The sequence below is a fragment of the Musa acuminata genome, chromosome BXJ3-5, assembly GCF_036884655.1.
Source record: "Musa acuminata AAA Group cultivar baxijiao chromosome BXJ3-5, Cavendish_Baxijiao_AAA, whole genome shotgun sequence".
NCBI lineage: Eukaryota > Viridiplantae > Streptophyta > Magnoliopsida > Zingiberales > Musaceae > Musa > Musa acuminata.
In genome coordinates, this window is record NC_088353.1 from 39,787,190 (window position 1) to 39,812,775 (window position 25,586).

Consider the following 25,586-nt stretch of genomic DNA (forward strand, 5'->3'; position numbering starts at 1 on the left):
AGGGTTTGCTGCGGTCGTTGTGAGGACGCGAGGGATCGCTGCAAGGGTGTCGAGGATGTTTCAAAATGTCGAGAGCAGCATGAGGGCTTGTTGCTATCGCACTAAGGATGCTCTCGGTTGGGAGGCAATGATGGTGGCGTGGGTAGTTGCTGTAGAAACACCAAGGATCGCGGTTGGGTGGCGTTAGCATGGGTAGTTGCCTTGTTTCTATTGCTGCGAGGAGGAAATGTTGCTGTCGAGGTTGGGAGCAGTGTCGTCGAGGGCTGGGATGCAACGATGATCGCTTTGCTAGAGGGAAAGAAATGATCGCTCGACTGGGAGGGAACGTTGGCGGCGATCGCTTGGTTGGAGGGACGAGGACCAGCGAGGGGTCATCGAGGCTAGGAAAGAGACAATCGCTCGGTTGGGAAGGAACACCGAGGGTCGCAGCTGGAGATGGGTTGAGGTGAGGCTGAGTGCGACTGCAGTGGAAGGTCGGAAGAGGCGTGATTGAAGGCGGTTGCGTGGAATGAGGAATTGCAACGGAAATGATCGCTCGGCTTGGTGGGAATGCTAGTGGCGATCGCTCGGTTGGAGGGGTAAGGACCAACGAGGGGTCGCCGAGGCTAGGAAACGGTGGTGGTGGCCCTTTCTTGCTCGAGCGAGATGGGGTGGTTATCGACTCTTCTTTTTTTTTTTTTTTTTTTTTAGAGATGATGATGGCTGTGGGTGCGAAGTGATGTGAGAATTTACAGCGGGAACGTCAAGGATCATTGCTCTGATACCAAATGATAAGATCTTACGGTTTTATCATAGAAGAAAAGAGAGAAATGAGGATGATCACTTCGAGGGGATCGACCTCCTAGGATTTGCCAAAAGATTGGAATAACATTTCATAGATGATGAAAGGAAATAGATACATCCATATTTATAGAGTTCCACCCCTGAGTCCATCAGGACTTGAACTCTTAATAAATAAATAAATCTCAAATAAGCTTCTATCCGACTATTACTGGACTAGACAAACTCAATAAAATATTTTTCAAAGCTCAAAAAATAAAAGGGATCCTAACAGAATTATAGTTATCTTAGCTATTGGATTCTAGTAATATAGTGTAAATTTCACTTTTTGTTGTCTTTATTTTCATAGTCATGAGAAATTGTTGTCAATTATTTTGTTTTTCTTTTGAAGAGTATATAGAACTGACAAAGATGATCTTAATACTCTAATTTATGAGTCTTAAAAACTATTATTACATATGTTGGCCTTGCAAATTTTGAAGAATGTAGAGGGTCCAAAACCATCCTGTTTTGTTTACGCCTTTTTTTTGTTTCCAACTTGCTGATGAATATGATATTAATCCATTTGTCTGTTTTAAAGGCTAGTAGTGAAGCTATGGAGGACAAACATTCTTTTCCCTTTCCATTTGCATCTTCAAAAGTCTTCCCTGGGAATTTATTCATTGCTTCATTTCTGATTTTTTCTTTTCGTCCACCGGACTGGACACCCAGCACAATCTTGATTTTACTCCCTAAAAGAAATTGGTACAGCTAGTTTGTAATTTGTCTAGCCCATGCACGATTGCCTTTGTTAGCTGCTCTTTAGGATTATAGAAGTCACATCTCATCTTCTCTTTTGGTTCTAAGTGGAAGAGTTTTCGGGGTTTGTTCTACTTCAGAAAGGCTTAGATGTTTTTTCTCTTACATGATTCATATTTGCGGTTAGGCATTCTATATTTGTCATCAATCAGTTTAACACCAATAATTCATTATTCCTTTGTTTGCAGAACTTCAAAATAAATTACTAGCATAAACACTACTAGTAGTACAAATTTCAAATACCATATGCAATTTAGTTTTTCTTGTCTGTGTCAAATATCACCTTTTCATTACCATTTTTAAGCATAGATTTCTTTTTTTTTTGTGTGTATTTTCACAAGTTCAGCACTGCTCTGAAAAACAATTATGAAGCTTTTTTTGTCATGTTCAACTTAGGCATATTTGGAACCATCTTTTTCTTTTCAGATCCTATCTATGTATTAATGTGAGCAAGCTGGATTGTCAATTAAATGCCATGCCCTTAACATAGTTATAATGCAAATGCATGTACAATGAGTAATTGGTTTATGCTAGAGGGCTAGAGGACTATGATTTGTAAATAGGTACTCTTTATGGGAGAGGTGATTGTGTGTGTTGAGAGTTTGGATTGAATTTTTAGCTTGCATGAGGCTTGTGGAGCCATGTCTTGCTGTCCTTAATTGAATTCTGATCATTTTATACTATGTCAAGGTTAACTTGGTTTTTCTAGACTGACATAAAGGGGACACCAACTAAATTGTGCTGATAACTGATAAAAAAAACTTGTTGTGAATTATCTGGTCCGAGCTTAGACCTGGATGCTTATTGCCTGGTTTTTAGCTTGATCGACTTTTTGGTCTAGTGGTTGAAGCTTAAAAAATTAATTGGTTTTTCTCATCATGCAAGTTTATATTTTCTTAACAAAATTCTTTATTCTCACCATCTAGAAAAAAAAGTTATTTGGTAATTGTCATACTACCTATTTAATTGAGAAGATAGAGGGGACACCAACTATATTGTGCTGATAACTGATAGGAAAAACTTGTTGTGAAGTATCTGGTCCGAGGTTAGATGTGTATGCATATTGCCTGGGTTTTAGACTGTTTGACCTTTTGGTCGAGTGGTTTGAGGCTTAAAAATATAATTGGTTTTTCTCATTATTCAAGCTTATATTTTCTTAGCAAAATTTTTAATTCTCACCATCTAGAGAAAAAATTATTTGGTAATTGTCATACTACCTATTTAATTGAGAAGATAGATCGATATTGTCTTATTATTTTTATACTCTTTCATTTTTGTCTGCATTGCATCTGATTATACTATTTGTTGAAGAGTTTGGTTTATCTGAAAAGCAAGCTGAAGCTTTGTTGGACATAACCTTGAGAAAACTTACTTTTCTTGAGGTATATCCTGTTTCTCTTTGTCAAAAGAACATTTTGCAGTTTGCTTCATTTTCATCGCTGATGATGTTGGTCACAAATTTTGTAGAGAAAAAGATTTGTAGATGAAGCTGAATCCTTGTCTGGACAAATTTCTAAGCTAAATGAACTCTTGTCTAGTACGAAGCTGATGTTCCAGGTAATCCTCTTTTATAATATGTCCCTTGAATGTAAATTTTGATATCTGTGTAGAAAATGACACTACTAAGCTACTTAAATTTATTATGACTTCTCAAGTGTATCTGAATTATAACAATTGCAACCAAATGTAGCAATGATTTATTACTACCATCAAGAATTTGCTCCAAGATAGGTAAGTTTCAAGATACATAATGTATTCTTATCACAAGATTTCTTATTTCTAGCTTTGAGAAATTGCTTTTGTAAATGGACAGATTTTTTGTCATTGAACAGAAAAATAGAAATATATTTGTTTGGTTTTTTGCATTTAAGATATCTAACAATGAAAGTGGAGCTATAATTTTTAACTTCAAACCAAATCGGTCTGAATGGAATATCCAATTCATAACACTTTTCTTTGAATTTAAGAACATGTGGAAATTGTGCGGATATTTGTAACCCTTGTGCAGTGGCAATGAGGAAGTGAAACTATGTTATATTCTTGCAATGACAATATTTTTAAAATCCATGCAGTTGAGCAGGTACAAAAATATGATATTATAAGACGCATTGGTAACATCACAACCAACATAACTTGAGCTATTAACTTGTGCGGAATGAGCTTTATAACATGGCCCAAAATGATTAAGCCTAAAATATTTTTAGGATACTTAAGTTCACATATCCATCACTTTTTCTTTTACCCTCTTTTAGGATTATTTATCATTATTATTTTACTTGAACTTTTTGCCAAGTGCCTTTAAATCCTAGAATATTGCAGGTGATGTTGAATTCCTATGGCCTGTAAGATTTCTGAAGCCCGCTTGGATTCCCTAAATACTGTATAAACATTTTGGTATTTGGAGGAAACGAGCCAGTATTCTAGTGCCATTATTTAATGCTAGTTCCATTGTTCTCCATGACTTACTCCTGTGAGAAACATGTGATTCTACAGTGGTTTCTCACATAGCTTTGGTTCTGCAAATGGTATTATGGCAATTTGCAATAGTACAGGGAACAAACTGGTACAAACTTGTAAAGAATGAGTATAATAAATTGATCTACAGTGTTTAAACCCAAGTTAGGAGTGATGTGCATTGAAGTTGCTAGACACATGTCCATCCTTTATTACTGGAGTAAATTTAGTTCTCAAAAGAAATTAGAAAGATGTCTAAAAGATGATAATATGGTTTGGAACTTGGTTAGATTTAGTAGGAATTGGATGATATCACTGAAGATCGATGATCAAGATATGTTGCAATATTTTTATACCATATCATTAAATCAACTAAACAGAAATAGAGTTACTTCAAGATGTTGTTTGAAGGAATATGTGGAAAGGTACTGGCATTGATGCAATTTTAGTGTTGAAGTTTGATCATGTGATCCATATGTTGGTATCATAATAGGACCTTACCAGAGATGTCTATTGTATGGTTGATTCTGCTGGGAAAATGCAAATACAAATTCATGGAAGAAATCACTGTAAGTTAAATAGTATTGGTCATAGGAGACAATTAGTCATTTCAACTTTTACTGACTATCCTACAATCAGCATTTATCAGGAAGGGATCTAGGATGTAGATTGAAGTTGCTTAAAGGATGGTAGATTATTAAAGAATTATGTTTATGTAGTGCAAAATTGATTTTATAATAACTAGATGTCAAAAAACATGGTGATTGTCAAGGTTTCATATCTCAAACTGTAGGTTGAAGTTGGTTGTTAATGATCGGTAATTTTGGAGCAAGTAGTGGTGCTAGAACATATACCTGACATAAATACATTACCATTCGTTTTTTTATTACTTCTATTCAATGATATCAATTGCTAAAGGTTGGTATACCACACGATATATCTATACCATAGCTGTTTGCTAAGTTATCGATATGTAGTGTTTTTAAAATTGCTAGGTGCCAAGGTCCCAAAATGCTTGGGGCATTAGGTTCTCACCTAGGCGCTCGCTCAAGCAAAGCGAGATGCCTTAGAATATTATAACATAAAAAATATAATACTATTGATAAATATAATTATAAAAATAAAAATAAGGGTTAACAGTTCTTAATAGGGATTAACACTAAATAGGGACGAATATAAGATTTAAATAGCTTAAAACTAGCTATGATAGATGTAGTGAGAAGAGGAGTCACTGGCCTATAGTGGAAGGTGGGGAAGGAGAGGGCAGCGGCGATGGAGGAACCTTCGGATGGTGGCAGCAGTGGTGGAGGAAGCTTTGGACGATGACAACGGCGGCGAAAGAAGCTATGGACAGCAGCATTGGGGGTGTCAGAAGCTGTAGACGATGTCAGGGGTAGAGGAAATTGCAAACCTGTCCTTGACAGCAGAGGGAGCTACACATTGGAGCAGCAGTGACAGAGGGAACTTCGCACGAAAGCAATGACGGGAGCTTCGGAGCTATCTGTTGGCGATAGAGGGAGCTGTTTGTGGAGGCAGCAATGGCGAGCTAGAGGTGGGTCGGGGGTGAGAGTAGGCTAGGGTTTGGTCGAGGGCGCAGTGGGGGGGGAGGGTGGGGTTGTTTACTATGCTTAGTTGGTTCAATCAAACCAAGTTACTGTTCAATTGAACCTGAGTTCACAATCTAGTTCGATTTGTGGCATTCAATGGGTGTTCGCCCAAGGCACCTAAGTGGGCTTCAGTGAAGAATGTCGCCTGGACACTGTGAGGCGCTCGAGCCTCACCCGAACGGCTTTTAACAACACTGCCGATATGTTTAGATCTTTGGTGTTGGTTACAAAACATTTTCAGTGCAGGATTAAACTGGAAATAAAAATGGTAGTGTACTGGTTGTTGTTGAATAAATCACATTCTTTATTGTAAGCTTTCCTGGTGCAGATTGGTGTAAATGTTATTGTTCTGATATATCAACTTCTAGTAGCATTCGTATTGGACAATGACACCCACAACTTACACAATGCAAAGTTACGCAGACAGATGCATGCAGATCCAAAAGCCTCATAGATGCCCCACTTGACTCATAAACACATTAGGATGAACCATGTGCTATGTGATGCTATGAAATGAATATTATTTCTAGGATGATAATCATTAGTGGAATCTATTAATAACACTTGTGTCCATTATGTGTTCTCTTGTTGGTTTGCCAATTAAGATATTTTTAGAGACATTTGGCTATTTGCTTCTCTATCATCTTTAGAGGTACCATACACCATAGTTCCCTTGTTTGATTTTGAATATGGACTCAAGATAACTATTATTTTTCTTCCAATCTGCTCTCATATTTATCTAAATAGTGCATAAGAATCCTGCTGTCTGCACCTGCAGGTCCTCTTTGTTTAGTGCTTCTGTGATATCCCATCTATTTGTCTGTATTGTCTTATGGCAGTTTTATCCAAGTATTAAGTTCATTTTTGCCCCGTACAAGTATCATGATTGTTCTTTACATGTAGCATTCTTGTATTCAAGTATATGTCTTTGAGGACCTAAACTTTCATGTTATTTTCAAAATTTCAAATTTCAGCTTATAGAGCAAGAAGCAATTGAGTTAAAGAATAGATTTGGAACCCCAAGGTGTACATTGTTGGAAGATGGAGGGTGTGGTCAACTTGAGGAAATCGATGTTATTCCGAATGAGGAAATGCTTTTGGTATAAGAAATAAATTATTAGTTCTTGTTCCTTGTACTCATATATCATCATAAATTTTAAAAAAAATGAAACTGGGTCAAAATGACAAATTTTGATTTTATATGAAGACACTAAGCGAGAAAGGTTATGTCAAGCGGATGAAACCAAATACCTTTAACTTGCAACATCGGGGAACTATTGGAAAATCTGTTGGAAAGATGCGAGTTAATGACTCAATGTCCGAGTTCATTGTCTGCCATACGCATGACCACATTCTTTACTTCAGGTAATTATATTAGCATTGCTCTTTGACAAGTTAGATAATCATGTCATTATCTTTTCTGGCTTTCTTGATCTATAATAACAAGAGTTTGCAATTTTGTAAGATTCCCTTTATCAAGGGGTGCACTCCTGTATGTAGTTCTTGTCAATTTTATTCTTCATGCCATTTAAGGATTCAAAATTTTGGTTATACATTGGGTTAATTGGCTGGTAGAATATGTTGCTTGATTTTGTGAAAACAAATCATACTTTTCTTGATTTTGCTCAACTTTGGGGGGGAGGGAAAGTAGCTTGGTGAATGCAACCTTGTCTTAAGGTGGTAGTGGACCTTTGGTGACTCATTAGAGAACATAGAGGAAGGGAGAGGCAAAGAAAAAGTGAGAAAAGATCAAAAGGGTGGGAGCGTGCACTAATGTGAATGTCACATTATTCAGTTCTGGAATTCTTTTTTTATTCATGGCACTATTTTGTTTTCAAGTATCTTATTCTGGCTGATGACAATGTTCTTATTTGAAAGAACGTTGAGTGGCATTAGTACACTTGAGACAAAATGCTTCATATCACTTTTTACACTAAATATGATTCATTAAGTGAAGATTTCTCCGAGGAAAGATTGGATTCCATATGGGATTGGGGTCTATCCTGTTGGTGCTTCTTATCATGAATGCATTTATCAAACTCTTTCTGTCACATGCTTCTTATCTTGATGAGATTGGGATCTATCCTGTTTGCCTTTAAGTTTTTGTCTTAGACTTTCGTGGATCTCAACCTGAATCTCTTCCTGCTATCTTGAGTTTTAGTGGTAAGTTCTTTCTTTCCTCCGAATTGAGAAAATTTAGTGATGGGCTGCCCTCTTTTGTTAAATAATATGGAAGGAAAGAAACTTGCTGAAAGGCAATTTCAGGGACACAATCTGGGTTCTTTTTCGCATGCTCTCATGGGTTAAAGCATTTGGGATTCGTCCACAATTTCATCTAGAGGGGACTTTTGCAACATTTTGGAAAGTTTTCCCTATTCTAATTTTAAAATTTTCTTTCTCTTTCCTGCTGTCCTCCCATGTTATATTCCTATTTTCTTCTCTATTTGCTTCTCCTCCTTGTTTTCATATTTTGATGAAGTTTGCATCATTAGTGCTTTTGCATTGAAGAAATTACTGTGGTAGACTATTCAACCTTTTAAGAATCTTTTCTTGAAAAAGATTTCATCTTCACAAATGATTGCCACAGATTTTCATTGAATTCTCTTTAGACCCAACTGAAGAAAAGGCTGGGGGCAACCTAATCTGAAATAGATTGCTTGAATGCTTTATGGCTGACATCCTTCTATCAGTACCTCTTTGTATTTCAAATGCTACTTCTGACATGGAGTTTTATGAAATTCATCCATCATTTATTCATTGAATTTTCATGCCACGTGTGGTGGGAACACTCTATTTTTCATCATGAAGGGAAAAACATTTAGTGTTCCTTTGGTATGGTCTATACTGGACTGCATGCAAGGAGAAGACAGTACATATCCTTTGATGATCACCAGCAAATATTGTTATTTATCAGAATATAGTTACAATTATTTCCTTATTTTTTGACCTACAAATTATCAAATTCGACTATTCTTGAAAGCTCAGTATGCCAACCTTCTTAGATGGAGAGTAGGATTTCTACTGTAGAAAACATGTCATGTTTATAATTAGTTAAATATATACTGCAGTGATCAAGGGATAGTTTACTCTGCTCGTGCATATCGAATACCAGAATGTTCTAGGACTGCTGCTGGCATTCCACTGGTCCAGGTTTTTTGTTTATATGCTTCATGATCTATATTACCTGTTAATATGACAAGTCAAATCTATAATCATTTCTAACGTCTTTCCTCTTTTTTATGGCATGGTATAGCTGCTATCATTGTCTGAGGGGGAGAGGATAACCTCAATTATTCCTGTCAGCGAATTTGCTGAGGATCAATACCTAATAATGTTGACAGTGAATGGGTACATCAAGAAAGTTTCTTTAAATGCTTTTTCAGCAATTAGAGCACCTGGAATCATTGCAATTCAGCTGGTTTGTCCAATTACTTTTGCTGATGGTTTGTTTGTGGATTAGACAATGAATTGATTTATGCCTGTGCTAAATTTTCTGTTCTGAAGGTCCCTGGTGATGAGCTGAAATGGGTCCGCCGCTGTGCTGATGATGACCTTGTTGCTATAGCTTCCCAGAATGGAATGGTCATTGTGAATTATTGTAACAAGGTGAGTATATTTTTAAGTGAACATGTGTATTTAAGCTAGGTTACCTGTTTTCCGAAGTGTGTTTCTTGCTTGAAAATAAATGTTGTATGACCATATCAAAGACAATGATTAAAGGCCATTTTCATTGGTAAAAAACAGATCTTACCATTTCAAAAACATTGAAAAAGTATCATGGTTCAACTTTGGTTTTATTAGGAAATAAAAATTAGAAGAAAACATTGATTATCATGTTTAGTACTTCTAAGTAGTTAATTTATTTCAGACTTTTAGAAACTTTAGTCTCAGGATATTTTGAGGCTCAGTCAGTTATTTGCTGGGGGGTGATATGATTGGGATTTATAGGATCGAGATTGAATGAGAAAATAATTTAAATAAATAAATATAAAAAACATAAAGAAGCAAAAGCTTATAAAATACAAAATAAAATTAGAAAAGTAAAGCATATTATTTAAATATTCAAAAAAAAGTTGAGCTGAACTTTGTTATATTAATCATATCATACAAACCATTGTAGTAAACACAACTGTTATATATATGTAAAACGTAAAACAATTTGCTTGAAGTTAGCCATTAGTTGGCCCATTGCTTCTCTAATTATTATTTTTGGGTAACTAAGTGAAGAAAAGGACCTCATCTGAAGAGTACTCCCACTTGGATATGGGATTAATTACTAATTCTATATTTTCTTTCTATTTGTGATGACTTCTCTATTCATTATAAGGCTAAGTATTACATTCCATGCTCACCTTGCTTCATCCTTTATCTATTGGATGGTGAATGTTTCAATACTAGCATCCAGTGCCCCCGAGGAATTTGATCTCTGACCATTCAAAGGAGCTTCTTTCCCTCTCAAAAAGCAAATACATCAGAAGTCTAGTTTGGTGTCTAGTTCAGCATTCTTGAAAATGTAAGACATTTGTTTTGATGCAAACGTGGAAAAAAAAACACTATAATGGGAGTGAAGGATGAGAGAGATGAAGATCAAGGTAGCAAGATGAAGATTAGAAGTTGGATCAAACACACAAGAAGAAGATAGGGATAATTAAGGGCACAAAACATTAAAGAAACTCCATTGTTTTTGTTAATAATGTTTTTAACATTTCTTGGTACAAAACTCTGGGTTCAACCCTTGTTTATGATACATACTATTTGAGAATCTTTATCTAATTAAAATAAAGCTTATCATATGACAGAATCTTTCCTGACATGATGTACTTGGATACCCTTTTAGACTTACAGAAAGCTAGATATATTAAACTATAAAGATATTTCATATCAGAATATTCTTCCCAATTTATGACAAATTTAGCACGAAAATAGTCTTCAAATGAAAATAAAAACATGTTTACTTGTTAACATTCTTCCCAATTTAGGTAGCAGGTTGGTCAATTTGGTGAAATGATGCAGGGATTTAAAAATGCCAGTGTACCACGTGTATTAACAATATCATACTAGGCTAATTGCTTAGTGGTTATGCTATATAACGTTACACATTTTGGTATATCGACACTTCAACTAATGTTTTATTAGTTCTTTTTTGGTTTTGTATGGCATGGGTCGATAGATTTAAATACTTGCTATAGTGTGAGGCAAAGACACTGTGGACAACTACCATCCTGATGTCATATCTGGAATGGAAAGCCACTATGCTGTTATCCATCATTCTTTACTTTTTGACTTGGGAATGTTCAAAAGCAAAGGGCTTGGTATGATTTAGTCTGCTTTAATTCTAGGATTCTACAAAATTTTGTTCTTGCAAAGTTAGCTTGATCTAGTTTAGAATTGGTTTAGAAAAAAACTAATTAGAAGATAGCTTGCATTGTCATTGTATACAGTAAAAAAACGGTCATGTGATCCTTCAAAAGAACCTTAAGATGTGTAATAATATAATTTTCATTGTATATTAAAGGACAATTAGCACATAATTCATGCAACACTTTAGCATACAGGATCATTGTTTCTTGAGGCGTATGCAACAATTCAAGTAGAAGATTATGCAACCATTATTTCACTTAGTCTTGCTTGCCTATTTTGAGTTCTTTCCATTTGTTAAAATTCTGGGATCTAACAATAAATTTACTCTAGTGCTTCATTTTGCTGCCAGCTAATAAGTAGAAGGAACACTGACTGACCTGACCATTTTTTAATTGTTATGGACACAACTTTTACATGGATTAGCTCCGTGCACTTGGAAGGAGAACAAAGGGTGTGATATCGATGAAATTAAAACAAAGGGACAAAATGGCTTCCATGGATATTATACCTGCACCTATGCAGAAAGACTTGCAGAAATTGTCAGAAAGCTTGAGTGGCAGGTAACTTTGCTCTTCCAGAAATTTCCACCGACTATAATTTTGTCAGCATATTCGTGGGAAGATTTAAGCTGCTTTGATGGACAAGCATCCACAAGTAACCATGGATCTACGGTTTTCTTTTCTTGTAATGAATTTGTTGTTTGTTCAATCTTCAAATTGATTGCTTCATGCTTTATTTTTTATGACACTTAATCTAGCCACAACTGAGATGCCAACAAAGTCCTGTGACTCCCACCCTTGCTAAAATATTAACTGTATCATGGCTCTTTATTTTGGTTAATGCTCTGGTATAAGTTTTTTCTTGCAGAGGTAAAAATATTGGACCTCCATGGCTGCTATTTGTATCTGAAAGTGGTCACGGGAAGCGTGTACCTTTAAGTGCATTCAGATTATCAAGCTTCAGAAGAGTGGGCTTGATTGGTTGCAAGGTATCATTCTTGTTTTATTTGTCTTTTCACTGATGTAAAAAGAAATAGCCGACATGCATATTAGGAAATTAACTTAAATATGGCTAACAAACTCTAATTGGACTTTTTTGTTGTTTTAGTTGGTACATGATTCACTAGTGTATACCTATACCTACTCGCTTGAGCCACCAGTCTATTTTAGGCATGACATTGCTTTTATTTCTGTTTTCCAATTGGTAAGTGGTAAAAGTGGTATTTCATCCCAGGATCTTGCAAAAGTCTGACAAAGTCAACACCTTTGCTTCCTTTGCTTGTGATCGTTGTCGCTGCATGAAAAGTTCGTGTTCTTCATTCGGTAAAACACAAGGTAGAAACACAATTTAGGTTGCTATTGAAATTAAGATTGGCTAGAAATGATATGATCAAGGTTAGCAGGATGGATCATTTTGGTCAAGAAAATATTCTAAGAAACAAAGCTATAAAAATGACAAATTAGCAAAAAACAAAAAAAAAATGAGACAAGTAAAACTGTTATATGCTAAAAGATTCTTTCAGCTTTATATCTCATAATATATCCAACTTTAAAAATATATATACATATATATGAAAGTGGTACATAAAATCTAAAATTATATAAAAGTCAATAATGACAAATAATGGACAATAATTTCTTGTAATAACTATTATATATTTGCTAGAACTGCATATTAAGTAAAGAGTAACATAACACAACAAATAAAATAACTGTATTGTGAAGATTTCTCCGTAGGATTTGGGATTAATATCGAAGCCTTTGGCATCTCTTTTCTCTGAGGTGACTCTATCCTCCACTTTATCTCCCTAAATCCTTTCCTTTCTTACATGATGATGGAGGATGAACATATAACATTGGTTATAGATGATTATAACAATGATTACAGTGAATAGCAAACATACTTTTTTGCAATGTCTTTTCTGCTCGTAGTCAAAGTTTTTATCTTTTTTAAAAATTCCTTTTAAGCTTCATTCCCCTTTTTTTCACTCCTTTTTTTTCTTATGAGACTGAAATCATCTATAATTGGCCAAAACCAGTCGACTCAGGTTAAATTCACCAACTAGTTATAAAGATGAGAAATATACCAAAATCAAATTGCCCTGTGTATAGACATATCGAATGGATACTACCGGCATCACAGGCTACGTAGCTGGTAATATATTGTGTAACTATATCAAGGTATGGTACCGTCCGATGCTGTATACGGTATGGTACCGGTGGTATTTGTGGGTCTGATAGTTTATTGATAAACAGACCATATCAAGGTTTTTAATACTGCCAGGTATGGTATATATGTGACTAATGATTTATCGATATGTGGATCTGGTACTGTAGTTTCTTTTTTTTTTTTTCAGGTTTTTCTGGTACCTATCGGCAAGGACCACCATTTCAACCAGACTGGTATGAAATGGGGTATCAGTCTGGGGTGAACTGGTGCGCAAGTTACCCCGTTTCGGGCAGTCTGCTCTGACCCATTAGAATGGGTATACTGTCCAGGCTGATGATTTAGATCCTTGATAAGGTTGATATTTGTATTATTTTAGTGCCATAGTCATATATTTTGCACTGTGAAACCAAGGTGATCTTTCCTTTCCATCTTGCGTAGATTCACATACCAATTTCTAGTGTGGTTCTCTATTCTACGGCCAATGCTTTCGTCTTTCTTAGCTTTCACCCCCTAATACTTTTTTGCATTTAGAAGCTACTGGAATATTCAGCTTAAGGATTATGCATCTATTGCTCTTATATATATTCAGCAGGCATTATACAGAATTTACATGCTTTTATATAAATAAGTAGGCGGTATATGTACTTTACATGTTTATGAAATTGCATATGCATTATACTTTTGCAGCTTCTACCAGATTATCGTCTTGCGGCAGTATTTGTGGTTGGGTTTTCTTTGTCAGGTATATTAAGCTAGACTAGTTCATTTCTTTTGTTTGTATTAATTATAAACATAAAAATTATCTGGGCTGTTTCTGAAAATATATAACTTTGGATGTGCAGAAGGTGGTGAAAGTGATGAGCAAGTAGTTCTAGTTAGCCAAAGTGGGACAGTAAACAGAATCAAAGTTTGTGACATATCCATCCAGTCACGCACTGGCAGGTATCCCCTTTCATACCTCCTTTCGATCAATACAGTAATATTTGGAAATTGTAACCACAGAATGCAAGCATTTGCATTCTTGTGTTGAGGATGAGAAATCATTAGCTGATGTCTCATACAAAATATTTTTGTTGCTCGATAATTTTAGATATCATCTCATGTACGCCAAAATTTCCTGTCCCATACTGGTTTTCAGTGGACTAGTATGGAATTGTTATGGTTGGCATACTGTGAAGTCACTTGGTTTTGTCTTAGGTGTGCAACACCCAAACGACACTTGCTTGTAAGGGTTAGCGGGCAGCCTAGGTACCCTGTGCAGTTACACTGTGGATAGAAGAAAATGTTGCAAAGGCGAGTACCCTAGTAATATGCCATCTTCACAAAAGAAAAAAGGCAAATAAATTGGGATCGCAAGCAATACAAAGCAACTAGATATTTTGCTAATGGGTTGAATGGTCGCACACATTGGGGCTTTGGAAGGTCCAAATCCAATGGTCACCTGGCACTTTCATCAAAGCGTTACACCACCCCTCATACATATAACCAGGCCCCCCATAAGGTGATTGTACAGAGGGGTTGGTGTTGGTGGTTGTACAGAGGAGAGAGAGAGAAGGAAATAAAAAAACAGCTGTAATGGCTGTCAAAATTTTTATAGAAACATGAAAATAAACGCCTCATACCAGTATTGCAGGATAAGCTGACACTAGTTATACTGGTCAAATCACCATCCAATAATCCTACTATAGTGAGCTTATCGGGTGGTGTGCTTTGTGTTGGGTCAGACCAGATGAAACTGTCTGATATACATACCGGTCAGCCGTTGACTAATAAATACCAGTATATACCAATTGGTATGGTTGAAATTTTAATCCTCAGTGTGCACCCATATCACTTTTGGACTTGATTTGTGAATAAAGATCTGCTAAGCATTAAATTCCTTACAAATTTGATAAGGGGCATCCTGGAGTCATCCACTCTGTCAAATGGTCTCCTGAAAAATTTCAGATTCCGTTAAAGTTTGGGAACTGATAGAATATCAAAATATGCAAATAGAAAAGGCTCCCATATGAGTCTATCCCTAAATGATATAATTATTATCTGAAGAGAGGGCTTCAACTCTTGTGATGAGATGTAATTCAACATGTCGATGACTATGCTAAGGCCAGTTAATTATGGTAAAATAAATTCTTATGTTTGAATCTCTTCCCTATAGAACACAGGCCATCTTAGTCTTGGGTGTATAGATAACATAAAATACATAGATTCAGGAGGGTAAAAGTCCTATCTTCCCTATAAAATAGGGACCATTAGGTATATAGATAAAATTGGATACAGAGATTCAGGAGGCTAAAAGTCCAGGCAAGAGTCATATCAGAATCTAGTGTAGTGGAAGCACACTCCCAGGAAAAAAGAGTACATGGTTTTTCTCAACTCTGGAATCACAAGGCCTGGTTGACCCTTCTACGATGATTTTTTAGTTCACTATAAACCATCCACCATTAGTTACTTTATTCCCATTACACAAGAAAGTTATACTCAACCTGTCTAGTTCGTGCAGAAGTTAAGATGGAAAGAAATGTGATGGAAATGATAGATAGACCAGATCTGTGAAAAGGTTTTCTCTTAGGAAAATAATTGATAGATAGACCAGATCAAACTTCAAGAAATGTGTAGCAGAGTTTTGAGTCCATGTGGCTTCCCACCTTAGTACTAAAGGTCAATGCCCTCTGTGAGTTTGAGAAAAAAGGATATTTGGTGGGGCCATGATTCCTTGGTGGGGTCAATGCCCTCATGAAGGACATTTGGTGGCACAAAATTGTGGGAGCTCAATTATGCCCCTCAACTTTAGGAATAAGGTTGATCAAAGCATATCTAATTTTTTGGAAATATTGAGGTAATGAACAATGATATATTTGACTGAAATATTGAGCTCAATTCTCATTCTGAATTTCAGAATCACCTGTATAAAAGCTTGTAGATTATGAATTTTATATGCTTATTCTAGAAGGTTATATTTGAGTAGATTATTTAAATTGCAGTCAATTTCCTTCGTCCATTGTATTAAACATGATTTTAGGCATAAATATATTCATTTCTTTTCTTAGACTGAAGAGTAATCATTAGTGTCCATTTCTTTAGACTGACTTTAGTCATAAATATATTCAGGGGAGTTCTCTTAATGAGGTTGGATTATGCTGGAAAAATCCAGTCTGCATCTTTGATTTCTGCTTCGGTAAATGAAGTCGACGGTGATTAGAGCTCAGAGCATGGTAATCGAGGCAGAACATACTGAGGTATACAGTTTTGGTGTCACTTGTTAATCCTGTGGTACAATCTTATTAGTTAAGTGGTCAATACATTGTAAGTTTACTGTATGCGACAACCACTATGACTGACTAGGAAGTTTATAGAACTGAAAGGAAGCATACATTTTGAAGCGTTCACTGTATGCTACCTTTATGATCATTCAAAACTGACGTCTTTTGATTTCTTTAAGATCCTGATAAAACATTTTCTTTGGAGGATCAAACATTTTCTTTAAGATCGTTCAATGTAGTCTAGTGGGCTATGAGATCCCAATCATGGTGATGAGATGATGCCATTAAAGTCTAGCAATCAGCATGACAATGATGTGGCAACACGTAATTTATATAGATATGAATGCACAGCTAAAGAGGAAAATATTTTCTTTTACAACTAAGGAATCCTAAATCGATCGTTGTCTATGGATGCATTTTTACAACTTCAACAAATCTAAGCTTTGATAGGCATAATACATAAAGAGTAGTGCCCTATGCTTTTTTCACGACTAGCACTACTGGTGGCTACATCAGAACCGACATGAGGTCAACCACTGATGCCCTATGCTTCTCTCTTGTGCTCCAATAAGCAGAGTTTTATTCACTGTTTAAGTTAATATATCTTTACCCTTTTCAGAAAAAAAAAATGTCACAAAAAGTTTCATAATATTTTCAGAAAATTTCATGATTCAGGATCAAAGTTGCAGATTTTTGAAAAAAATCAAAACTTAGTTGAAGATCCTAAAATTCAGATGAAGTATGATGAATCTTTTGTAATTCTTTGCGGTCAAGGTTCACTAAAAAAAAAAAAACCCAATAGTCATGAACAAATGTTGTCAATAAAATTTAGAGCCAAGAAATCGTCTGGAAATGTGTGCAGAAAAAGCAAGAAAAAAAATATAAAAAATTACGGAACACGAGCGATCGACCGAAGAATTGGCGACGACAAATGACGAAGAAGCAAAGTCTTATTCTAGGGTTCTTCTCAAGACGATGCATAATACCCTTTCACACACATATCCCTTCACACACATGTATTTAATTTAATGGAGAATAGAGTAAAACATCGATCGAGGACTCCTCTCAACGTCGTCATTCGACCGCTATGAGTCCTCGACGTCGTCATTCGATCGCTATGTCGATTGATTGACCACAATAGATGAACTCAGGTGCTAACTGACGCCCCTCACAACTTGGTGAAGTAAAACATGGTTTACATTGTACATTAATATTAGTAATAATTATATATTAATAATAATAATAATAATAATTATTATTATTATTATTAAATTAGTTATATTTGAAAATGATATATGGACATTCGTGCTATATTAGGCTGTAGTGTATGATTCTGATCCACTAAATTCGAATGATTACCTAAATAATCAATAATTTTTACCATCATTTTATCCTATTAGGTATGCCTTCAACTTAATATTATCCTATTAGAAATACATTTCATGTAAGATGAACAAGCTACTTATATTTGTTTACATGCATGAAAGCTACAAGAGATGGTAGGTGAGCATACCAAGAGATGCATCGCTTGGACCAACTTGGCTCTCAACCCTTCAATATGCACAAGCAATGCAGGGAGAAACTTGTGATTATGTCTTATGAGCACCGGGCAAAACATAATCAGAAACATTAATGTCGATGTCAATTGCAATTTTGTTGCCAAGAAAAATGATGAAGGAGAGACGACACATTGAGGAAGGTTTCTCACATCAAATCTCGTGATTAAATTCAAGCTCAATGTCAACTTGGTTAATGTCATAAACGGAGTATGACAGCTAAATGAGGAAAATCTTGTCCTCTTGTCTGATACTCTAGAAATTAACTAATACAAGCAATCTATCGAATATATTTTACTTTTACATGTCACGATATTATGCAAGTTTCTTTATCAAAATCCCACCACTGATAAATTATGTGATATTTTACTTTTACATGTCACGATATTATGCAAGTTTCTTTATCAAAATCCCACCACTGATAAATTATGTGACAGGCAATCGACTGTGTTGGAATCAGTGATTCTTGTAATCTACTCGGGAGGCTCGCTTGGTCTCCAAACAGTCCCTTTTGGTTCATCCATCAGAGCAATGCCCTTGTCATAAAGCTCTTTTCTGATCGTGTCTGATGTCTCATACTCCTTATTTTTCCTAGCCAAGTTTCTGTCTTCGATCAGCTGCAAGACTTGCTCCTCGGTTAACCCTGCCCTCGACAACGCTTTATCCTTCAGTTGCTGCAAAACCTATCAAGGCAAACAAAGAATGTTCTTGAATCTGTAAATAAATATACAAATCACAAGATCAGAAGACTGAGGTTACCTCAGCACAAGAACTACCCGAGAGAAGACCCAAAATGCCAAGAACATCAGTAACTTCCTTCTCCAATGCAAGAAGAGTAAGAATAAGTGGTCTTTGCTGCTTCTTTCCCTATAAAAATCAATGCAAATTAGACCACATAGAAAAAGCTCAGTATGATTAACTCGAACACGATTATGAAACAAGAAAACATTTACGATAAACAAAAATGTTCACCCTAAGAATTCATTATTTATGAATTCAGATGAGGAAAGAAATATTCTGAACACCTTGAACTTCTTTAAGTTGCTATTTATCGCCTTCAATGGCTCCATAAGATCATCTAACACAGCAGCAGTGTGGAGATCATCCGACATTGATGCTGAAAAATCTGAGTGGAATTTGTCAATTAATTCCTTGATATCAGCTGGGACTTGACCCTGTATATTTTCTTGACGAAATGGAGAAAGAGCCTGTTGGCACTCATAGAGTGTCTACATATTCAAAAAAAGTCCATGAGATTAGTGGAAGTGCCCATTAGAAACCATATAGAAAGCATAATCATAATGTATAACAAAGAAAGCCATCTTAGATGTACAAGTAAACACCTGATATATGTAGAAGACACGATCAGATGCAGTTTCAAGCTGCCTGTCAGAATAATTGACATCGGAACGGTAATGTGTACGCATCAAGAAAAACCTCAAAGCCAATGGATGATACCTCGCAATAATCTATAGCAAAAGTTCTAATTATAAGATTCTAGAAAATTAAGGTACAACAAAAAGAAGTTGAACAGAAAGAAATAAAATAAACAGGACATCATTGACCATTACATCTCTGATCGTAAAGAAATTGTCATCAGACTTTGACATTTTCTGATTGTCCTTGTTCACAAAGCCATTGTGCATCCAATAGCTTACTTTGTGCTCTGGGCATGCAGCTCGGCTCTGAGCAAGCTCATTTTCATGATGAGGAAAAATCAAATCTTTTCCTCCACCATGAATATCGAAAGCATCACCTAAATATTGGGCACTCATAGCACTGCATTCAATATGCCAACCTGGCCTTCCAGGGCCCCAAGGACTATCCCAGCTTGGTTCACCAGGCTTAGCAGCCTGAAAATTAGACAATAGTTGAAGCATGGATGAGCAAAGACCATGTCCACAAAGACAGAGGAAAGTTAGTTAGATAAGGCATGACCTCACCTTCCACAGTGCAAAATCCGCTGGATTTTGCTTTCTTAAATCAACAGAAACTCTTCCACCTCCACCAGCACGATTATCATCTAATTTCCGTCCAGACAATTGGCAATAATCAGGGAAGTTATCGATTGAAAAATAAACATCTCCTTCCATGGTATAGCCATAACCATTCTTCATGATCTGCCATAAAAAAAGGAATAAATAACTGTCAAATTTTTTATTAGATTTAAATTAGGAAGTTATCAGATGATGTCCTAGAGTGTCTAAATTCGATATCTAAGATTACAGAAGGAAGAGAACAAAAACAAGGTTTTGTACATGATTATTGTAGCCAAAAAATTACTACATTTGTCTAACCATGACATCTTCTCAGACAATATGAAACAATTACATTATACAACGCCTGTATTTGTTCAGTATTTTGCTTTGATATTTTAAAGAATGGGTATGAGCTCACACTTCAAACATAGGCCACAAGTATATCTGCATGCTTCTGCAATTTTTTGACCTCACCCTTCAGATAGTATAAGATTCCTTCTCTCACGGCTTATGAATAGAAAAACTATAAGATCCATAACCTTTAAAAAAAAAAAAGTCCTAAATAAAGGTGGACTATATTTCAGTGCATCGAAACATGCCAGGGGTGCCACAAAGCCTATAGAATAGAGGTTATTGGGCACCTAAGTCTTTTATGTGGAATATTTTAAATGCTAGCATCTTTTATGTGGAATCCTCCAATGGCGCCAACAACAAAGAACTAAAAACTATCATTCACAAAGAATATAACAAGATCAACTACAAGACAGATTTATCAACTACAAGACAAAAGACAACCTTATCTCTTAATTTCAAATTGAGTCGAGCATATATTTACAGTACTACATCAAGTACCTTAGTTATCATATCCTTTATCTGCTCTATGTGGTCAGAAACACGTGGTTCATGTGTTGGAGGCAGACACCGAAGCTCAGCTACATCTTGCAAAAACGCTTCAGAGAACCGACGACTCAAACTTAAAGGATCTTCCCCTGATTCATTTGCTCTTTTAATTATCTGCAAAGTGGATAAAATTATCACATAAATGACATGTTACTTTTTATGTAGAAATCAATGACAGGGGCAGCAGAATAAAACAATCTTGGCCAATTGGATTTTACGTACAATAATATCAAGTGGCAATGAGACATGAAATATAATATATTAAAATATTTTGTCTGCAGTATCCTTGCTAGAATTTACACAAATCATGAAAGACGAACAACTTGAGAAATAAAATCTAGATTGATAAAAAACTTAAGTGACTAACGTTTTATTTCTATTAGGTTCTTATTAAGCTCTATTTTGTTGTCTGACCCTCCTCAAGCTGAGCATTGGTGGGAGCCCTGTGCAAAGGGTCATCCTTTTTCTGTTTGGGGTACCCAACGCAATTTAAGAGATGCAAAGTAGCAAGATCACACATTCTGGGTGAGAAATCAACTAGGTTATTGTTATTATAGAAACTTTTGATAAAATAATAACCGTTCAAGTGCTAATTACAAATCATCTAAAAAGTGAAACTCTATTCACCAAGTAACTTGAGTTAAAACATCAAGTGCTGTAATTATAAGCAAGTATAATCTAGCAAAAATATTCATGGCCTCAAATGTGTGTTTCCTGGATCACTGATGGCAGCAACCCACCAGCACACAAGAATGGAAGGTGAAAGCATTTAAAAGTGCTAAAAATTACAGTGTTCATCACTTTGTGCAGTAACATAGAAAGTAAAAATGTTCTAAATCTGGTTTTCTTTAAATAGTTACAGTTCTTACAATTGTTAGGCTGCATGATGTGCAGTATCATTCTGACAACATTTTGATAAGATATTTGTGATGTGTTTCAATGTAGACACTCACAAAGTCCTGACAAAATTACATAACTTCTGAAAGTTTAGAGATTTGCAAAATATAAAATCCATTTACAATATATGTAATTAGAGGAAATAAGGAAAGAAAAATCAGTACTATAATGCATATTTATTAATTTAATATAATGTCAGATGTAGCATGGTTATGGAGGTGATATGCTATGGACACAACATGGAAAATCTTATAAGTTTAGGGCACAACATAACACGGACTATGCGCCGTACATTTTCATATGTGATTGTAATTTAATTCTTGGTATAACATAAACAATCTATGATTATCATATGTACAACTTCTAGAAGACATAAAAATCATACATACAACTAGCAATTTCTCACAGAAATACTTTCAAAATGTAACACTAATAAATAAATCAAAATCCAAATGGCATACATATTTGTTGATATTCAACAATGGCTAGAAGCCTTATAAACAATTTAAGTGCTCTAGAAGCCTTATAATCTAATACTGCGTATGACATAAACAATCTATGATTATCATATATACAACTTCTAGAATACATATTAACCATACATACAACTACCAATTGCACACAAAAAGTACTTTCAATATGTAATACTAATAAATAAATCAAAAGCCAAATGACATATATATTTGTTGATATTCAAACATGTCTAGAAGCCATATAAAAAACAATTTGAGTGCTATACACATATTTAATACAGTGCTAATGGTACAAGACTTCTAAATGTTGTGAACTACAAACGAGCATCAAGAAGTGTTTGACAAGTATTGATGTCCAACATGGGCGTCAAGCATTCTAGAGTGCTTATGCTCATAGAAAGTCCTCTTCTCTTTGGAGCTCCAAAACTCAGTTTGGCTAAAGATACACCCTAAATTACCAAACATTTAATTTAAGAGTTTTGGATAAAACCCTAGAAAAACTGACGATACATCAGACCACTGACCTAAAATACCTAAAACTGACGATACATCAAACCTAGAAGAGTTTTGGATAAAACCCAACTCAATGGTCCATGATTCACCACCAAGTTGCAAGGGATGCAAAGACCACTGACCTAAAATATCTTATGGAGGCAAGTAGTTAGGCTCCCAGAGGGCATACATGACTACAGAGTTGTCAAAAATTATCGCATAATTTTATACCATGGCATTCTTAAGAAAGCCAGCCCCAATCTGAAATGCTTTATAAAGAAATTTTTAACTGAAGGAGAAGCATTAATGTTGTAGAAATTTCTACTTGTCAACAACTAAAAGAAATGCCATCTACCAAGTCAATGATCAGTATTTGTATCCCATGAATGCAAAATATATGAGAAACCATATGACAGAAGCTTCTTTTAACTGACAATTTTATCTCTCATCACAGAAACATAAAATAGAAAAACTGAACAGAAACCTCTGTTCGAAAACAATGAAACAGGAGGTAATATGACAAAAAAAAATCTCTCAAGTAAAAATTAGACATACTATAGAGACCCATCATCTGCTACATCTCAAGAATGTAATTATAAGCCATCAACTACTCAATGTGAAAAAGCATCTAACCTTATCATCAATGTCGGTGAAGTTCCGTACGTATTTAACTTCATAACCCAAGTGTTTCAAGTACCTGCTAACTGACAAACTGACAGATAAGTTTTGACAACATATTTTCATTGCATTAGATCTGCATAAAATTCATTGAAGCATACTTGTAAAAGTGAAACAGACAGTCAAGAAAAAAAACACTTCTGTTGCATGCATCATAATTTACACAACATGAAGGCGGTCAAATTTTGTAAATAGCATAGACACATGTTACTAACTTATGAATCTAACATTTTTCACCACATTCTAGCTCACACAAATTTGACGATATATGCTAAAGAGGTGTCTTGAACATCTCGGACACTTCATGGTTAACTGGTTAGTCGATGGTACTTCCAAAATGCATGGATGGCTTGGACTAACCATCATAAAAAAAACCTGATTTATAGCTAGATCATGTAACTGGTGCCAGTAACAGAATTTTCTGGAACACTCAAAAGTTAAGCCAATTATCGGCAACTTAAAACAATCTGAATGGTTTAAGTTTTTTGGTTCATGGAGAAACCACCAAGGGTTTTCTTTGCTTACTACAATAAAATCTAACCCCACCAATCCATCAAGCCTAATATCCGGACAACCATAGTTGAAGAAAAATCAAGCTTTCTAAACCACATGAACGGCGAAGCATCATGTCGCCCACATATTACCAAAACACAAAAAAGAAGACAAAATCAAATGCATCCCAAGGCGAGAATTTACCAAATTAAGATGAAGAAATCGCAGATCTGAAGCGGAAAAGGGAACCAAGGAGCGGAGGACGAAAAAAGGGAATGACGTAGACCTGTAGAGTATGTCGAACGCCACGTAAGCGCGGGCGTGGCCGATGTGACTGAAATCGTAGGGCGTGATGCCGCACACGTACATGGAGACCTGGCCCTCCACGCGAGTCTTGAACACCTCCTTCTGCTTCGACATTGAATTGAAAAGCACCAGTTGGGGATTCCCCATCCTTCGCCCCCCCTTTCGATATCTCTTTCCCCTTTTCCCAAGTAGGACCTAAAACCCTAACTCTCGGAGACTGACGGCGGCGCCAATAGCGTGTGACGTTCCGTTCCTCTAACGTTCGGTCTTATTTTTCGTTTTGGGATTTCCCTATTTTTCGATAGAAGAAGCGAAGCCTTCTTCTCCTCTGCATCTTCTCTGAAAAAAACTCTGTATATGACAATCAAGGATTAATCACGCATCGACAAGTCGGAAGAACCAATTACAGTTCAAGAAAAATCCTATATCTTACACAAAAACGAGAAAAGAATAAACGCTATAATTACAAAAAAAAATGAAGCAAGGATTGTCTTATTTTTTCCTGAAAGTATCCAATCGATCGAAACAAAGACAGACGAACCAATGTGAAGACGTCAATTCCGATATTCTCCACATATAATTCGCCAAACCCATTTCTCGCCAATCAAGCACGTCAACAGCGAACCAAAATGAATCCCCAAACCAGATCGAATTCAAGCCAGAAATAGAACAGCCAAGAAACCCTAATGTAGCGGTACCCAATCATTATAAAACTCCCCCCCCCGTCCCAAATCGAGGGTAAGAGCATCGAACAACATTTTCATCGGGATCCAAGATATCGTCTGGAAACTCACGCCAAGAAAAAAAAAATCAAGAAATTAACGAACACGAGCGATCGAGCCGGGAAGCAGTGAACTCGGCGGCAGCCGAATCGATCGGAGGACCCGGAGGCGCGATCTGGAGAATTGGGGGCGACGGACGACGAAGAAGTGAAGCCTTCTTCTAGGGTTCTTCTCAGGACAGGAGAAGAAGACAGGACGATGGTTTCCCCAAAAGTCGCACAAATGGAAGCGCCGTGAGTGGACTCCGTGTGTCACGACCCGAGATGAGCTAAGTGGCTGATAACTTCAATTTTTTGTCCTCCAAGACCAAAATGTTACACGACTCGAATCTGATAAGCTAACTAGCCTATCAACTTCATTTGATCTAATCCACTAATCAAAATATTTTTAAAATTAACATAATATACTCATCAAATCCTTATAAGTTAATCATACATATTATCCACTTCCGATGTGGGACTAATGAGATGTTACACCGTGAGTACGAATCATCAATTGAGGACTCCGTGACGTCGTCATGTGACTAGCGATCGATCGACTGCCTACGATCGACGAACACAGGCCCCCACAAGCTAGCCAAGTAAAACATGGTTTACATTGTA

General features: G+C 36.0%; 2 protein-coding genes across 5 annotated transcripts in view; one reads left to right on the forward strand and one right to left on the reverse strand.

The window, feature by feature from the left end:
• The window catches only part of LOC135638802 (DNA gyrase subunit A, chloroplastic/mitochondrial-like), a 51,619-nt gene extending 35,012 nt beyond the window's left edge, over positions 1-16,607 (forward strand). The window contains exons 16-27 of one of the 2 annotated variants that reach the window (XM_065152221.1): positions 2,890-2,960; positions 3,046-3,135; positions 6,614-6,739; positions 6,847-7,004; positions 8,708-8,789; positions 8,893-9,057; positions 9,144-9,245; positions 11,424-11,560; positions 11,868-11,988; positions 13,857-13,911; positions 14,015-14,111; positions 16,278-16,607. In XM_065152221.1, coding sequence (XP_065008293.1) covers positions 2,890-2,960; positions 3,046-3,135; positions 6,614-6,739; positions 6,847-7,004; positions 8,708-8,789; positions 8,893-9,057; positions 9,144-9,245; positions 11,424-11,560; positions 11,868-11,988; positions 13,857-13,911; positions 14,015-14,111; positions 16,278-16,368 — 1,295 coding nt within the window. In that variant the 3' untranslated portion in view covers positions 16,369-16,607. Of the gene's footprint in view, positions 1-2,889; positions 2,961-3,045; positions 3,136-6,613; positions 6,740-6,846; positions 7,005-8,707; positions 8,790-8,892; positions 9,058-9,143; positions 9,246-11,423; positions 11,561-11,867; positions 11,989-13,856; positions 13,912-14,011; positions 14,112-16,277 lie in introns of both variants that reach the window. The other variant, XM_065152220.1, reaches the window with a different exon arrangement.
• A 1,544-nt stretch (positions 16,608-18,151) lies between these two features.
• On the reverse strand, positions 18,152-25,243 carry LOC135638847 (cysteine--tRNA ligase CPS1, chloroplastic/mitochondrial-like). Of its 3 annotated transcripts, none has more exons than XM_065152328.1 (10): positions 25,030-25,243; positions 24,183-24,553; positions 23,360-23,423; positions 20,817-20,978; positions 19,929-20,105; positions 19,557-19,838; positions 19,329-19,454; positions 19,011-19,214; positions 18,745-18,852; positions 18,152-18,668 (listed from the first exon to the last, which is right to left on the reverse strand). In XM_065152328.1, exons 2-10 carry the CDS (start codon positions 24,347-24,349, stop codon positions 18,459-18,461), a joined length of 1,500 nt encoding a protein of 499 aa, XP_065008400.1. In that variant the 5' UTR covers positions 24,350-24,553; positions 25,030-25,243; the 3' UTR covers positions 18,152-18,458. The 3 variants fall into 3 exon arrangements, with proteins under 3 accessions (XP_065008400.1, XP_065008402.1, XP_065008401.1); XM_065152330.1 differs by having other exon boundaries at positions 24,997-25,243; XM_065152329.1 differs by having other exon boundaries at positions 24,744-25,243.
• Positions 25,244-25,586: the final 343 nt, after the last annotated feature.